The following is an 18,780-nucleotide window of genomic DNA, read 5'->3' as shown; positions in this document are numbered from 1 at the left end:
CTTTAGGGTATTTGGCTCGCCTACATAGAGTGGCAGCCATGGCACGCCTGGGTAATAAGGCATTGTGATTGGCATTACTGCAGCTGTGGGGGCTGAAACACTACACCCCTCTTCCTCATTACTGAACCCTTGGTGTTTAAAACTGACAAAATCCTTTTTTTCTTTGTTCCTAAACATACTGGAGGTACTTGGCTCACCTGCTTTTGCCGGTGCTGTAGATTCAGGTATAGCGTGCGATGCAGGGCCAAGATGCCGATATTGCACAGTGTCGCAGTCACAGATCCTTTTTTTCCTGCCGGCAGCTCAAGTGCCTCCCTTCTTTTTCAATGGCACAGCAATCCTGTTCGTGACGCCAGTTGCGACCACCCTGGGAGAACCGTGCAGGAGGCTGGACTGTCACGGTGACCTTATAGGCACCAGAACTCCCAGGAGAGGTGCACAGGGAAATAGGTAGAGTCAGTTAGATGTGACGCCAGTTGGAGTATTGAGACACCCGCTGGTCCCTGGGCTGAGATGGTGATGTGGGTGCCAGTGCTCTACTCCAACAAAGAGCATTAGCCCAGGGCTTAGCTGCAAGGAAGGCAATGTCCAGGCCAGGATCAGTAGAAGTGCTCACTGCTTTATTGTAACAGGCATCTGCTGGTCACTTGTCCTGTAGCAGTGAGCTGTGGCACAGTGGCTTGTAGCTGGATGACACCTTCCCCTGTATTAGCAGAGAGTCTAAGATGTCTGCAGATCCAGCTTCTGGCTTACTGCAGGGGCTCAGTTACCTTGTAGAGGTCGGTGCAGGCTGCCAGGGTTATAGCTCTGCTCAGCCTGATGTAATTCCTGTCCTCTTACTGATAGTGATGGGGGCGCTGTCACACAGCTTCTCTGTCCTGCTGCTGCTATGGCAATCCTCACAGCACAGTGTCTGAAACACAAGATGGCCTCTCCACACTACTCCTTGCTTCTCCTTCCCTGGTTGCTTACAGAATACTACTTCCTCTCCCTGCTATGACTATTTCCTGTTCCAGCTACAGATCTGCTCACTATAGTGTGTGTTGCTATGGAGACCACAGCTCACTAGGACAAGTGGGTACTATTCCGTTATCGGGCCAGCAGCAGCGCATTTCAGCACCAGCTTTCGGGACAGCAGTTCAGTTCAGCAGCGGGAATTACAATGACATCCGAGGACTGCTGGCCCGATGCTTGTGCCCAGTAGCCAGTACATCAATGACCCCCCCTCCATCTCCTCCTCCTTCCAGTGCTGCCCCCCAGCTCTCCTTACATCTACCCCGTACCCTCTCCCCGCCACATGACTAAGCCGATGCTGGCCCGATGATAGAGGCCGTGCTTGTGTGTAGTAGGCAGTACATCGATCGATGCCCTCATCCTCCTCTTCCTTCCAGTGCTGCCCCCCAGCTCTTCTTACATCTGCCCCGTACCCTCTCCCTGTAATAGGCCTCACCGTAAATCTTGAGCAATGAATGCTACTAGATAGCCGCCGGACGCTGCAGAAAGTTTGTCCCTCCGGCTCGCTGTAGCTCACCGTTCCTATAGTCGGCGTGTTTCTTGTCAGGGCCTGGATTGAGCCCCGGTGTCTTTCCTTTCGGTCTCGGTACTAGCGCTGAGGTGAGGCCTAGTCGTGTGGCGGGGAGAGGGTACGGGGAAGATGTAAGGAGAGCTGGGGGGCAGCACTGGCAGGAGGAGAAGGATGGGGGAGGGGGGTCATCGATGTACTGGTTACTGGGCACAAGCATCGGGCCAGCAGTCCTCGGATGTCATTGTAATTCCCGCTGCTGAACTGCTGTCCCGAAAGCTGCTGCTGAACTGCGCTGCTGCTGGCCCGATAACGGAATAGTACCGACAAGTGAAACCAGAGAACAACAGCTCAACAACATTACACAAATGAATACAGAATAAACATGGCAACACATACAATCCATCATAACATGTAAGGCACTTCTATGGCCAAATAACCATTAGTAACTCCTGTGAGGGGGTTACATAAGGAAAATGTTCGTTAAGGAAAATGTTCGTTAAAAAGGTATCAACTACTGAAGACTATCAAGTTCTTTTGTTTTTGATAATAGTAACCTTTGTGCAATTTCCTTATATATTTATACTCAGTGTAAAACATCACTCATATATGTAAACCTTATTTTGAGACTGATTTTCATTAGCTCTGTTAGCACAAATATAATCCACAATGTATTCCAGATAAATTTACTATATTTAATGCCAACTCTGTATCCATATATCAATAGACCAGCTGACAAAACCTTGGTTGCCCACTTGTCCACAAGGCTGTCTTTTTCTGGCTAAATCTTGCTGCAGATTTGATTTCTCTATTACAAGACTGTGTTATCTCTTTTCAGTTCAGCTATGGCTTATCGCAGAAAGCAGACATTGCTAACTCTTGTGCTCAGTTCTGGCACACGAACACTGTAAAGGTTGAAATTATTCCTTACAGAATGACTTTATTTTTTTCCCATACACCCACATATTACTTTTATGTGGCTGCCTTTTGTAATTCTTCCAAAAGAGAAAAATCTGTCCATGGGTGGTAGAAAGAAATCTTTTAAAGTCATTAATTTCAGTAAATTGTTTAGTTCGTCAATATGGTTGCAAATATCAGAAAGCTCTGCATACAGAACAAGGTTGAGTATGCGGGAAATGTTACGTTAAAGGGATACCTTACATTTCTTTTAGTAAAGCTTTGTGTATTCATGCAAGAACACAGCAGTGGTTTGGATGTCATCATTCTGTTCTGTTATGGAATATATATATATATATATATATAATACTATTCCTGTTGTAATTGTGAGTTCATTTATGCATTTAATAAGAAAACGCATCTACATGCTTGCTATATGGCAGACTTTTGACTTTGACTGAAACATCATATGTATGGAGAAAGTTTCAATTAACATATGGTATGTGGTGAGGGAGTCATAGACTATGTGTATTGTAATATATATTAAGTATGATAGTAGCATATCATCTTTAAAGGTCATTCTAATAGAAATTCTGCATAAAAACTGTAGGGTCATATTCAGTGGTGTAACTAAAGTCTTGTAGGCCTCAGTGCACTCTTTTGTCCGGGGCTCCCTACCTCATCCCTACAGTGAATTCTTGATAGTGATGGTTGCGGGTGCTAAAGAGCATAATCCACCTTAGTATGGTTAGGGTAATCTGTGGGTCTCCTTGGCTTATGGGTCAGATGGAAGCTGCAATTTCAATACTGATGCCAGAACTTATAGGCCCCCTAAAGCTCCTGGGCCCCAGTGCGACTGCACCCTCTGCACACCCTCAAGTAACACCACTGGTCATATGTGTAGTTTATACAGATCATACATCTTAGGTATCTGTCAGTATGCAATGGTATATCTCAGTTGTTTGGTGTCTGTAAGGGTACTAGACAGCCACTATGCCTTGGCCATTTTATTTGCATACATGGTTAGGGAACAAATTGAACATTTACCTTGTGAGGATAATAGCAAGATATAGGACTATTGATAAGTTATTTTTTATTGAAGTGGATATGTGATTAACAATTAATATGCCTATATTAAGTAAAACATTCCATTCGAACAAATGAATGTATGACTATATAACTTGTTCTAAAGTTTTCATCAACTTCTCTTCCTGCTGCCTTCTCCCTCCTCCGTAGACTTGTACAAACTGCAGCTTGTGTTCAGCAAAGATGGATTTCTCTCACTGAACTCGGCAGTTTACCAGGCAGGAGAGGATCTGATAACAGGAGACTGAAGTATTTTCTTTTGATAAGATATATTACAAAGTTTCTTATATAAAATGGAATTGTTCATTTATATTTATATATATATATATATATATATATATATATATATATATATATATATATATATATATATATATATATATATAGTACAGACCAAAAGTATAGGCACACCTTCTCATTCAAAGTTTTCTGTATTTTCATGACTATGAAAATTGTAGATTCACACTGATGGCATCAAAACTATGAAGTAACACATGTGGAATTATATACTTAACAAAAAAGTGTGAGACAACTGAAAATATGTCTTATATTCTAGGTTCTTCCAAGTAGCCACCTTTTGCTTTGATTCCTGTTTTGCACACTCTTGGCATTCTCTTGATGAGCTTCAAGAGGTAGTTGCCTGAAATGGTCTTCCAACAGTCTTGAAGGAGTTCCTAGAGATGCTTAACACTTGTTGGCCCTTTTGACTTCACTCTGTGGTCCAGCTCACCCAAACCATCTTGATTGGGTTCTGGTGACTATGGAGGCCAGGTCATCTGGCATAGCACCCCATCACTCTCCTTCTTGGTCAAGTAGCCCTTACACAGCCTGCAGGTGTGTTTGGGGTCATTGTCCTGTTGAAAAATAAATAATGGTCCAACTAAACGTAAATCACATAGAATAGCATGCCGCTGCAAGATGCTGTGGTAGCCATGCTGGTTCAGTATGCCTTCAATTTTGAATAAATCCCCAACAGTGTCACCAGCAAAGCACCCCCACACCATCACACCTCCTCCTCCATGCTTCACAGTGGGAACCAGGTATGTAGAGTCCATCCGTTCACCTTTTGTGCGTCGCACAAAGACACGGTGGTTGGAACCAAAGATCTCAAATTTGGACTCATCAGACCAAAGCACAGATTTCCACTGGTCTAATGTCCATTCCTTGTGTTCTTTAGCCCAAATAAGTCTCTTCTGCTTGTTGCCTGTCCTTAGCAGTGGTTTTCTAGCAGCTATTTTACCATGAAGGCCTGCTGCACAAAGTCTCCTCTTAACAGTTGTTGTAGAGATGTGTCTGCTGCTAGAACTCTGTGTGGCATTGACCTGGTCTCTAATCTGAGCTGCTGTTAACCTGCGATTTCTGAGGCTGGTGAGTCGGATGAACTTATCCTCCGCAGCAGAGGTGACTCTTGGTCTTCCTTTACTGGGGCAGGCCTCATGTGAGCCAGTTTCTTTGTAGCGCTTGATGGTTTTTGCAACTGCACTTGTGGACACTTTCAAAGTTTTCCCAATTTTTCGGACTGACTGATCTACATTTCTTAAAGTAATGATGGCCACTCGTTTTTCTTTACTCAGCTGCTTTTTTCTTGCCATAATATAAATTCTAACAGTCTATTCAGTAGGACTATTAGCTCTGTATCCACCTGACTTCTGTACAACACAAATTATGGTCCCAACCCCATTTATAAGGCAAGAAATCCCACTTATTAAACCTGACAGGGAACACCTGTGAAGTGAAAACCATTTCCGGTGACTACTTCTTGGCCAGTAGCAAAACATTGTGGGAAATAACCTCCGACCTCAACCACCTAAAAAGATCAGAATCGGAATTCCGATTGCGATCATGAAATGTACTCGATTGCCGATTGGAATCTGATCTTTTCTGATAACGATCGCTCGATCCTACTTGTGATGTATAACTGAAAGTTGGGACCTGAGAATAATCCTGTGTTGGGGCAGAGTACTTTCTTGTGGTGCTGCAATTGCACTACTACAGAATCCATAATGCTCAGATAAGCAGTATTACAGATTCCAATTTCTACTATCTACCTGTGTTTCCTCTGAGCTATCTCTGACAGCTGCTGCAGTGGCACACTTTCATTATGATGGAAAACAGGGGTCATACATATTTTTAGGAGAATATATTAGATTTTAAAGAATGTTTGATATTCTTTGATCCTATGCCCACCTCAATTGATGTTAAAAATCATTATGCTTCACCGGATACAAAAGAACATTGGACAAATAGAAAAGTCCAGACACCAAAGTAGCAAGTAAATACATTATATACAAAAGTTAATAGGAAACTTGCAAGCAAGTTGACATCGCGCAGCTGTTACGAATAAGCAAAATGTCAGTGCTGTAATTGCCCAGATGTATTGTTCCATTATTCTAGCTCAGAAATCTGCTGCTGTGTAGTTAGCTGCAAGCCCAGGAATGTTAATAATTTCAGATAAATGAAAGTTGTATTTCTACTACTACCAAGTACATTTTTGCTGCTGAGTAAAACAATCTTCCTGTTTCCGTAATTACAAAATTATAGATGTACATGACATGTAGGACAGCCTCCTATGCTGCATTATAGAGGTTTACTATATAGGTATGTATATACCGTATTTTTCGGACTATAAGACGCACTTTTTTTCCCCCAAATTTGGGGGGAAAAGAAGGGTGCGTCTTATAGGCCGAATGTGGTGCCTGGCATCCGCTGTAATAGAGAGGCGGAAGCCGGCAAGTGATAGACGCCATTACAGGTGCCGGGGCCTGCGACATCGCTGCGCTCCTCTGCCTGAAGCCAGCAGCGGGGGGACGGAGGAGCTGCTGCTGGCTTCATGCAGGGCAGGGCAGCGATGTCTCAGGCCCCGGCGTCTATCCCTCCCCGGCATCCGCCTCTCTAGTACAGCGGATGCCGGGTCTGCAGTCTGTATCAGCGGCCTCTTCTCCCCCGGGGCCGGTCCCCACCGGCCCCGTACCTGTAAAGTTGCAGGCCGGCTCCTGCGCGGTGATATCGCAGGAGCCGACCTGTTCGGGTGACAGCCGGGAGCCTAATGAGGCTCCCAGGCCTGTCACTGCTATATATTAGTACTGCGGCTGGGTCTATGACCAGCCGTAATACTAATACACAGAATGTCCCATAGACGGCAATACAGTTGTATTGCCGTCTATGGGACTTGCAATCAAGTGACCGCAGGCTCAAGCCCCGGGGGGGGGGGGGGGGGGGGGGGAATAAAATAGTTTAAAAAAAAAAAAAAAAAAGCTTTAAAAATATATAATAAAAATATGAAATAAATAAAAGTTATAAATCACCTCCTGTCCCTAGAATATATATATATATATATATAAGTAGAAAATCATATATAATAAACCACTGGGTTTTTTTTTCAATAAAAGGTGATCTAAGCAATAGATATTCCCCAAAATGGTATAACTAAAAAGTACTTCTGGACCCGCAAAAAAAAAAAAACACTCTATGCATCCCCGTACAGCTGCAGGGTCACCTGTCAATGTGGCCTTGCAGCTGTTGCAAAACTACAACTCCCATATATTAAATATTTTACCAGTTTTTGCTTCAAAATTTTTTTCCCCTATTTTCCTCCTCTAAAACCTGGGTGCGTCTTATAGTCCTGTGCGTCTTATAGTCCGAAAAATACGGTATTCTATATGCTCGAAAACCTGTACACCCAAACATTGAAAGCAGTTGTCAAAAATATGTTCTTGCTGACTTAATAATTTACTGTACATCGAACCAATGGCTGTTAATATGGCAAAAGTCTTAGTGTTATACAAACACTTTTCTTATGTTACATAACACGTAATTACATAACATCCTTGTGTAAAAGCCATGAGTATGAGCATTCCCCCACAAGACATGGATCACCATTATATATAGTCCACCACATATTTAGGGTTGCCTGAACTAAAGCCAACCAATGCTTAGCATTGCTCATAGTGACCTCTAGGCTTTTAAGGAACGCTTATTTTCCTGATGTTGTTTCAGAGATGGTTTGGAAAATCATGGATTATGTTAACCAAGGGCAAAGGATTTTATGCTTTACACAATTGACTATGATGTTCTGTTATTGCCAGAATTTAGTTACTATGTTCTATGTATTTCTATAGCCAAATACTTTTGCTTTTGAGTTATTGACTCTCTTAGATACTCGCTTAATATTAAGAGCACTCTCTGTAGGTTAGAGTAGCTCTAGTTTAGAAAATGTTTTAAAGTTGTAATTTTTTGGCGTTTCATTTATGGTAAATTTACCTATGGGCTCTCTTCAGGGACAGATTTATAATATGTGTGAAATGTGTGGTTGCCCAGTCCAGAAGCTATAAGGGGGTTCAGTGGCAACTGCACGTTTTCCCCATTACTGATATGATATTGTAATCAACTCTATTGGTACCCGCATATACAGTCAATTACCATAGTGAGGCAAGGTAGTTTACTGGAAGTAATGTGTTGAGTACGTGCCGGAGCCCAGGAGAGGTGAGTAATGCTGTTTTTTTCTCCTCTGGACATCTGCTTATAATACTTTGGGGTATGAAGAGACAGTAGTTCATGGGTAGTGAACCCAAAAAATTGTGTTCTGTCAAGACCGAAATTAAAAAAAAATAAATATCAAAAACCAGTTTGTTCAACCTTATGTATGTCCCATTATGGCACATTACAATGTGTATATGTGCCATAATGGGACACTATACTGTGTGGAGAGGACGCTATAGAACATTATTCTGCATGGACGGCTGCTATGGGATAATATACTGTGTGGAGGGGCCACTATGAGACATTATACTGTGTGGAGAGGCCACTATGAGACATTATACTGTGTGGAGAGGCCTCTATGGGACATTATACTGTGTGTAGGGCCTCTATGGGACATTATACTGTGTGGAGGGGCCACTATGAGACATTATACTGTGTGGAGGGCCTCTATGGGACATTATACTGTGTGGAGGGCCTCTATGGGACATTATACTGTGTGGAGGGGACACTATGAGACATTATACTGTGTGGAGGGCCTCTATGGGACATTATACTGTGTGGAGGGCCTCTATGGGACATTATACTGTGTGGAGGGCCACTATCAGACATTATACTGTGTGGAGGGGGAGATATAGAACATAATACAGTGTGGAGGGCCTACATGGGACTTTATTCTGTCACAGGGATCTTTAATGTGAAGGATAATGGTTGGAAGGCCCAAGCTTTCTGAACAACCTGTGGTACCCTAAATCCGTCCTGGCTTTCATAATACATACTAACATACTGTCAATTCCTTTGGCTTCCTTTGGGTAGTGTACATTTGAAATACCCATTTTTTCTTCATGAAATAGCAGAAAAACTGTTAATTTCTGAACAGAGAGATGCCATAAATCATCAATGCTATGGTAACTATGCTACTTTTTTTTTACATTGGTATCTATGGGTGACATATACTACCTAATTGCATTATTTAGAGTTATATGTTCGAGGTTTCCCTTGGGGAAATCCTCCAAATAGAAACTGTAAGGTACTCTACATAACACGGTGTGAAAACTGCCTTGTATATAATTAATGCACACACATTTATGCTAAAGAGGTCAGTTTGTGGCATATCCAAGTGATTTTTATAGGATTATATCATAAGTAAACCTTCGTAAGATGCAGTCATATAAAAGCATATTTATTGCTAGGATATACCAAAACTTGTGGGGGCCTGAGGATTTGCCTACATAGCTACTCCCTACCCTTGAACCAGCAAAAAAATGTAAATACTGAAACTCATCCCTAACACTGTATAAAATAAAGTTGGTTGCAGCCAAAATGGTCCAATATAGAGATGAGTAAAGCGGATTTGACCCAAACCGAACTATTGGTTGCACCATTGAATCCAAATGAAACAAGTTTTGAAAGCTCATCTCTAGTCACATGACTTGCTCAACTTTCAGGTTGCATATAGAAGTAATTTATATGTATAGTTCATTCTCATGTCTAAGACATAGCCTGCAATAAAGTCCAGGTTTGCATTGCATATTCATTTCTACGTTCGTTTCTACAACACTTAAGAATGTATTTTTTTTCCTCTTCTCACACAGATGTGCAGTACATTAAGAGGAGGGACATTGTTCTGAAGAGGGAACTTGGCGAAGGAGCCTTTGGAAAAGTGTTTCTTGCCGAGTGCTACAACCTCAGCCCAACCAAAGACAAGATGCTTGTAGCTGTCAAGGTAACAAAAACAAAACAAGGGCTTAGAAGAAAAATGTTCTTTTCTTCTTTATAGTGTACGTTCATGGAATGAAATAACCTTTGTGTGATAGTTGAAACTTTGAGAGCACTAGATCATAGTCTTTGCAAAAAACTGTAATACTATATACAGTACTTCTCCATAGGGGTGTGGTAGTAATATAGCGTGGCCCTGTAACAACTGTCCTTGCCGATTTTCCAAGAAGCTTCCACTCTCGGACTTGATGTTCACTCTGATTAGCAGAGCCTAAAATATTACAGGTTTTCACCCATAAAGCCTTAACAGGTGGAAACTATAGCTGAATGGTCCCCATGGGTCAATACCAGTACACAGCAGAGAGAGTATATAAATCTCAAGTGATTTCCTAACACAGTTCAAAAGCCAAGCAGAGTGAATAATAGGAAAAATAAGTGTCATAATGGCAAGCAAGACGCAAGAGAAGGTCAATTCCAAAACAGATGAGAGAGGGTTAATCCAGGGAAGAGGTCAAGGGAAACCCGGGTGAGAAACACAGGGTAGTGCTGTATAATCTTATAGCTCACACTGTGGGACACAGTAATTGGTACAGATACAAGCATAGGACAAGATCACATAGAGCACCAGGCTCTCTAAATGGTTACATCATCAGATCCCTAATTGGTCTAATGACAAGCCTTCTGATTGGCTAAGTGTCCAAGCCCTGCGACTAGCTGGAAAGTTCAGCATCACCATCATTCTCAGTGACAGCTAGACAAGATGGACATCACAGACAAACTCATGAACTTGTACTTTCTATACCACATGGTCTCTACCAACGCTAAAAGGGAATCCCTGGCCTTACATGGATTGCCAAGGAATAGGGAAACATAATTGCTTTCTTCCAAAAACAGCACCACAACTCTTCACAGGTTATGTTTCATACTGTAGCTTAGTCCCATTTACTTTAATGGAACCACCTTGCAATGTCACACAAAACCCGTAGATATGGCACTGTTTTAAATAGAAAACATTCATGTATTTTTAAGCCAGAACCCTTAAGCATCTGCTTGTTCAAAGTTGAAGCCTATTATATTAAACTAGGTAATAAGACTATATATATAAATGTTCACTATGGCTCCACATTGGAGCTTTATTTATAATGTATGAAAACAACAGAAAATTAATTCACTTTACATTAAAATAAAATACTTTCAAATACATATATTTAACAATCAACATGTGTTACCTATGGAAACTAATTTAATGACCCCCTTGACCAACATTAAAACAATTTCTCTGCTGTTGCCTGATTAAACCTTGTGGGACAATATAGGGGCCACCCGGTGGCTCAGTGGTTAGCACTGCAGCGTTGGAGTCCTGGTGTTCAAATCCCGCCAAGGGCAAAAAACCATCTGCAAGGAGTTTGTATGTTCTCCCTGTGTTTGCATGGATTTCCATCCCATATTCCAAAGACATACTGATAGGGAAAAAAATGTACATTGTGAGCTCTATGTGGGGCTCACAATCTACATCAAGAAAAAATAAATAAATCCTTGTGAGACAATATTCACAAGGAAGGGCAAACTATTTCCAATTACTGTATCACTCGGCACCCCATAATTTCCTGTACTATATTTTATGACAGGCTTTCATCGAGATGTTCCTTCAAGTCATTAATCCTATCACAGAGAGAAGGAAGAATTGAAAAACAAGTCACAAATTATATTTTAACTGCACCACTTGCCCCCAATGAGAGATATTACCCCTTAGAAACACAACTGTCGCAAGTCCAAGACCTCTCTTTCCTAAAAGCTATGGGGCAGTGCATATTAGACGGTGTATATTAGACTAGACAGTCCTGAACTGTGCCATATATAGCACCCCATTTTCCGATAGGCTTCATCCCTTATCTGATAGGTCATACCTCTCTTTTGCACAAGTTGGAAAAGTTCTTGAAATGCTTGATAAATGTAGAATACAGCAATTTTTGGCACAAATACCTGGTGCATTTTACTTGATAAATTTCACCCATGTGTAGTCTCCATTTGAAGCTATCATTGGATACAGCCATTACTTTTATAAACGGCTGATTGGTTATAGGGTTAACATCTTAACTCCAGCTTGAAAGTGTACACATGCCAAGGTGGCACTGAGACAGGAATACACGCAGCAAGAACTTCTGAGTCGTAATGCCAACTTGGCACAAGAACATTGCCTTACACTACTATTCACGGGAGAGTTGTCTGCAACCTTGGAGCATTAAAGAGGTTAAATGAAGCTAAATTAAGTACTCATTTTCAATAATGTGTACAGATGGCAAAGGGTCAAATTATTATATCATTATTGTTATTATTATTATTATTATTATTATTATTATTATTATTATTATTATTATTACTATCATGTGAAAAGACTAAAACTATGACATTGTAAATCATCTGGCGCTAGAAAACATTGACTCTAAATGGTAACTATTAGAATTTTTGGCATTGGAATCCATTTTTCAATATCTAAAACATAAATCATACTTTTAGAAAGAAAAAACACAACAAAACACTAAAATGATGAGCTCCTTTACACCTTAAAATACTACGGCATCATTGCAAAAAAATGAAACATTGCAAAAATGATCATAAAAGATATACTATGAACAATATCAAGATATAAATCGACTAGAACTAATAGACTATGTAAGACAAGGATGGATGATTTCCCATCTGCAATATGTAGCCATCATTTGTCTAAATATACTTGGCCATGCTATTTCTGTAGAATAGGTAATTAACTTTTCCTCCTATACCTACCAACTAGAACAGCGGAGGAAACCCTGTAAAGGAAAAAAACAGGGATTGTTGACTTACTGTAGTAGGAATACAAATAATAATAGTAGTAACCTATGAAGCTTCAGATAAATATACTACCTGCCTGAACATGTACATTGGGAATGTGATTGAAAATTTGGTCAGCATACAGTAAATACAGTTAGAGGTGACACAGGACAATCCATGCCTATTACATCCAAATAGTAATATTGTTTATATTGTTTTAATATATCAAAAATCAGAAAAAAAACCTCTCAAGATGTGCAGTTTAAAAACATTTAAAAAACATTCCATGTAACCTGTAGTATATCACACAAGATGAAATATACCCTATGCCACCATAATCTTTTTGTGGTTATACATATAGATGTATCCTCATTCAGACACCCCAGATACTTGTACCCCAAATTAAATGGCTTAAGTAACAAGTCAATGGCATAACTACTGCAGTAGCAGCAGTAGTGACTGCCACAGGGCTCGGGATATTAAGTGGCCCGGCGACAGGCGCTACCGCTGTGTTTTTTTTTTTTAATAGGCCATTACCGGCTGGAGTAACTCCAGCCGGTAATGGGCCCCATTTACTCATCTCTCCGGGTAGGCTTCAGGCCTACTAGTTTGATGTCCCTGACGTAACATGACTGGGGCCTGCGTCCATATGTGTCGTGACACAAGACCGGGTCATGTGACATCCCATACGTCATTGAAGATGGCCGACATCAGCAGGGAGTGTAGCGGAGCTGGGGATAGTTAAGTAACAGTGTATTTATATGTTTGTATCCCCTCCTTGGGTCTCTGATTATTATACTCTGGGGTCAGGAGATATTTTGCTATGTACTGTATGGTTTCAAAATGGAGTCAGTCTATAAATGTACTTTTAGGTTCACCAGGATCTAGCATACGGTGGCACAGGGTTTTTGTCATCCTACATTTTGTACCCCAGGTTACAAGAAACAATTTAAAAAAAAAACCTTTAAATGTACATCTTTTTGTACTAAAACAATTGAATAACCTTTTAGAAGATTATAGTCGGAGCACACTTTTTAGATGTGTTGTCTTATTTTATCTTACATTGGCTAGTTAGACACACAAGTATCACTACGTTGCAAACAAAGGCCGTGCCCACCATTTTCTGTGTATATGTTTCAAACTATTGGTCATCGCACATCTCGAAATCTGTTTAGTCAAGAGGAAAAGTAAGGAAGAACACGTGTAGGCATTGGAGGGTTTTTATTATCCTGGAGGACCTCCCTTGTGTCTTGTTAGCAAATCTCTCTCACAATGGACGTCATTTTTCTTCCGTTCGGTGACCCAGCTTCAGTACTTTTCATAGCTTATGTGATCCTGCAGCTCATGGCGTATCTTCTTATAGACCTTTTACCAACACTATAATTGGACTATTCTAAAGATTATGTGAGCCAAGCATAAGCTTAGTGTTTGGATGGGCAACAATAAAGATCATTTCTGCTTCACGAAACTTCAACGTCCATTTCACTAAATAAAGAGATGCCTCAGTAGTTTTGCAATGTTGGTTTTCTATTCCTACTATGGAAACATAAGAACGGCACTAAGATATTAAGGCTTAAATCTTTAATAATAGCTATGTAGGCAAGACTTCATTTTTATGACATGGAAAAACTGTTATCCTTGCAAGTACTATATCAAAAGAAATCATTGGTCTAAGGAATCCCAATGACGGCTTACATCAATCAAGCTGCTTACTGATACGTATATGCTTTCATTGCATTGCCTTTTTTATTTACAGTCATTTTGGGTTAGTGTTTTTCTTCATGTTTTTCAAGTTCTGTATTGAAATCTATGGGGACATGCTAGAAAAAATTCTATACTCAAACCATTCTGGGGGAAATGTATTCAGATTCGCGTACTGTATGCCAATAGTAATTAAGTCCCTGGCAGGTGTAAGATGCACCTGAATTATTAAGAGGCTTTGTCTTCTTAATAATTCAGACACACTCTTGTGCACTAGAAATTTAGTACAGACAGAGACTGATTTCAGGTATAACTCATGGCATTTTCTGCTGTGAGTTCTAGTAAATTTGGTAATCCTACCTTGGTCTCTCCCTCGCCCTGCTGGCTTTCGTAAACAATTGCAAGCAAGGTGCAAAAAATCTAAGTGCAAAAAAGTAGTAGAAGTATTCCTGAACCACTTGGAAGTACTGTATGCACTTGAGAAAGGGGCGTCAACCCGAAACGCATTGTGTTTTATGTAAACAAAGTAAAGGTTTTCCTTATCCATTGGAATCAGTTCATTTGACCATAGAGCGCAGTTCTTCCTGAACCACTTGGAAGTACTGTATGCACTTGAGAAAGGGGTGTCTACCCGAATCACATTGTGCTTTTAGTTAAATAAAGTAAAGGTCTTCCTTATCCATTGGCATCAGTTCATTTGACCATAGAGTGCAGTTCTTCCTGAACCACTTGGAAGTACTGTATGCACTTGAGAAAGGGGCATCTACCCGAAACGTGTTGTGCTTTTATTTAAATAAAGTAAAGGTATTCCTTATCCATTGGCATCAGTTATTTGACCAGAGAGTGCAGTCCTTCCATGTTTTTGCTTTTGGGTGTTCACACCCTTCATTTACCTCCTAATGTTGTACCACCATTATGCCAATCTATGCATGCTTTCTGGTAAGGAGAGAATGGTCTATTTCCCCCTCTGATTTAAAAAGAAACCCAAAAAAAAAACATGTTATGCGACCACCCCGGGAGAACCATACAGGAAGCTGGACTGTCACAGTGACCTTATAGGCACCAGAACTCCCAGGAGAGGTGCACAGGGTAATAGGTAGAGTCAGTTGGATGTGACACCAGTTGGAGTAAGGAGACACCCACAGGTCCATGGGCTGAAATGGTGATGTGGGTGTCAGTGCTCCACTGTAACTAGGAGATTGTGCCTAGGGTTTAGCTGCAAGGAAGGCAATGTCCAGGCCAGGATCAGTAGAAGTGCTCACTGCTTTATTGTAACAGGCATCTGCTGGGTCACTTGCCCTGTAGCAGTGAGCTGTGGCACAGTGGCTTGTAGCTGGATGACACCTTCCCATGTATTAGCAGAGAGTCTAAGATGTCTGCAGGTCCAGCTTCTGGTCCCCTGCAAGAGTTCAGTTACCTTGTAGAGGTGGGTGCAGGCTGCCTGGGTTGTATCACTGCTTAGCCTGATATAATCCTGTCCTCTTACTGATAATGATGCAGGGTGCTGTCACAGCTTCTCTGCCCTGCTGATGTAGCAAATTATTATTATAGAAATTATAAAAAAATACTATTAAAAAATATTAAATTATTATAGAAAATTACTGCGTGATAAATTTGTCCAAAAAAAAATAAAAACTTAACCTTTCAATTAGATGCAAATATGTAGTGTGAACAGAGCTTTAATCCACTGTAATTCAGAGAGACATCAGCAATCAACAGTCCATATACTATATGACATACCTAACATAGATATTTTACTACATGATTTTGACATATATTTCATGCTGAAATCCATGTGAAATCAATGTGACTTTAGTGTGAAATCGCACAGTTGTGCAGGTGGCATTGATTTTCTCTGCCCAGATTTCTAATCCACAACCTGTGGTTTTCTTGTGAAATCCACTTCAGATTTTTCAGCCTCTAATTCACGTCATGTGAATATACACAAAGTAAAATAAATCCTAAAAAGATGTTTCACTTTAATAAACTAACAAATCAAAAGGGTTAATCCTTTCAACCACTTTTATGATATTGCTGATAAGTGCCAGGCTAAAGCAACGTAGTAATATTTATGCATGTTATTAATAGACATTTTGAGAAAGCAAATCCATGTCTTTGGCTCAGAAGACCCTACGAAGCTTACAATTGCACAAGCCTTGAGAAGACAATGGAGTGTATAAATAAGTACAAACAGTGAGTGACGCATCTCGTAACCATGTTATGCAGCAGAAAGGATCACGATGTAATAGCAACATATTCATGAAAAACAACAAATAGCTCCTATTATTGTATACGGAGGAGGAAGAAATGTGTCCGAGAGAGAGACCATCCATATTCCAATACTATGTAAACAGATGGCTGAGTATCGTATGTTAGAGCCATGAAGAGTCTTGTGGGTATAGCCTATGATCACATCCTGTCTCTAGTGTACCATCGACTTGGCAGTGCTATAGCCTGTGCTATGGGACCACACGAGACCTAGTATTTGCAGTCTGAGCCTGATTGACAAGAGAAATCTGATGTTCTGAAGTTATTATTCATAGCAGGGAATCTTTAGATTAACAATGCTGACTGATGTTTCCATCCTACGGATGTTCATCTCTGTCTAATCACTATCACACAAGCTCCTCTGTGTAATAGGAGCCTGCTTTATTTTGCATTTCACGGCCTGTGCCCTGCTAGATATGTATGGCATGCTGCTGTCATTAGGGCTCTCAGTTCCATACAATGATTAATAATTAAAAGATACTGCTCGCCAGTCAGATTTTTTACTTACAGCACAAAATGTTATTGATCTTTTGTTTATCAAATTACAAGCTTCACAGAGATGCCATATTGGAAATGACACATTGAGGCTTTGAAAACAATAGCAAAAATGAACTCTACAATTACCCGCTGCTTTCTTGTCATTCTGCTTCCTTAACACTTCTCAATAATGGAGTCTTATTTGCCTTGATTTTTTGATATTTCTATTTAGAATATTGGGAAACTAAAAACCATTACCGTATTCATATACCGAACCTGAATGTTTCAGGCAATGCTAATTCATGTAAATAGAGGATGTGACACAAGGTGTTGGTCCTAACTCAGAATGGCCATATCCTTCCATATTGCGCATGAGAACTTGGGTATGACTTCTGTTTCTCAAGAAGTAACCCAAAGGGGTTGAATAATGAGTACTCCCCTGTCGATTCCCTTGGTGATGAAGTGGGGCCTCTCTGGTGATCTTTATGATCTCTGTTTACCCCTCGTTCACATCTGCATTGGTATTCCGTTCAGGGGGGTTCCCATGCGGGATGCAATTGCAAGCGCTATGCAGTAAAAGCACACGGATCCCATAGTCTATTATGGCGTCCATGTGCTTGCTGCCAGATCACACAGAACATGTGGAGAGGAAAGTACTTCACAATCTACTTTCCTGTCCGCACAATTCATGCGGGCAGTACACGGCAAGCACATGGACCCCATTATAGTCTATGGGGTCCATGTGCTTTTACTGCACAGCTCTTGCAATTGCGTCCCACATGGGGACCCCCCGAATGGAATATCAATGCAGATGTGAACCAACCCTTACATGTTGAGGAGAAACAAGAAAAATACAGCACCGAACAATGACCTGCGTCTTAGGGAGTGTAATAGAAAAGTAAGAGGCCAACTTATGGAGTTGTGAGAGAGTCACAACTCCCAAGAAAGACATGTAGGATATGAATAGTAATGAGCGAATCAAAGCTGTTGTTTAATCCGAATTTCAGGAGATATTCTATTTGCATCGAATCCGGATTTCCTCATGCTTCATGGTAGCGAATCACATTTTTTCATAAAATGGCTGCTGCACGTTAGGACATGGGGCAAGGTACTCTGGAGACTTGGGATCATCCACAATTCCATGTGTGCAGCCAATTGGCAGCCAGCCAACCCTATGATGTCACAGTCTTTTAACCCCTTCACGACTGCCAACGGCATTGGGAGTGGGTGTTAGCTGTACCTGACAGCTAACACTCTGCTCCATAATACCTGGTCAGAGTACAGTTCGGATTGGGGGCATCCAAGGAGTTTCACTATGCTACATGTCCCCTCGGTACCCCCCCCCCCCAAAGAAGATCAGGGGATGCCTATATGCATCTTCTACAGCCTGGCCAGTGACCTTGGTCTGCTAGTAGACCCCAATACCTGGTTGATCTTGTCCAGAAGTGAGGAAGTCATCCTATGGGTCTATGTGTCTATAGTGCTGAAGCAGAGATCATTGCATCGCTGGTTCAATTCCCCTAGTGGGACATCAGTAAAAACCACTGCAAGGCACAGTGTTCTACACCACTATACAGGCTCTCTGAAGCCAGGACATAGCTATTTTTTACATGATTCACCGCAAATTAATTTTGATCAAATTAAATCGTATTTGAAAATTTGGAAAAGCTGCTGAATTGAAATTTTGAAAAATTAATTCATCTCTAGATATGATGATCGGTGGCTGTCAGCACTTGGATCCTCCAACTCTGGTGGACATTTGGAGTGGATGTAGAAGGGCCAGAATCCAAAAGCGATATGCAATGGATATAAAACGGATTCCC

At 40.9% G+C, this 18,780-nt stretch overlaps 1 protein-coding gene across 7 annotated transcripts in view; it reads left to right on the top strand.

Annotated features, from left to right (window-relative positions):
- NTRK3 (neurotrophic receptor tyrosine kinase 3) overlaps positions 1–18,780 on the top strand; it is a 541,580-nt gene that overhangs the window by 482,599 nt on the left and 40,201 nt on the right. For all 7 annotated transcript variants that reach the window (XM_075273267.1, XM_075273266.1, XM_075273265.1 and 4 more), the window contains one exon: positions 9,577–9,707. In XM_075273267.1, the coding sequence (XP_075129368.1) occupies positions 9,577–9,707 (131 nt within the window). The remainder of the gene's footprint in view (positions 1–9,576; positions 9,708–18,780) is intronic.

The sequence above is a fragment of the Leptodactylus fuscus genome, chromosome 5, assembly GCF_031893055.1.
Source record: "Leptodactylus fuscus isolate aLepFus1 chromosome 5, aLepFus1.hap2, whole genome shotgun sequence".
NCBI lineage: Eukaryota > Metazoa > Chordata > Amphibia > Anura > Leptodactylidae > Leptodactylus > Leptodactylus fuscus.
This window is presented reverse-complemented; position numbering and strand designations above follow the sequence as displayed.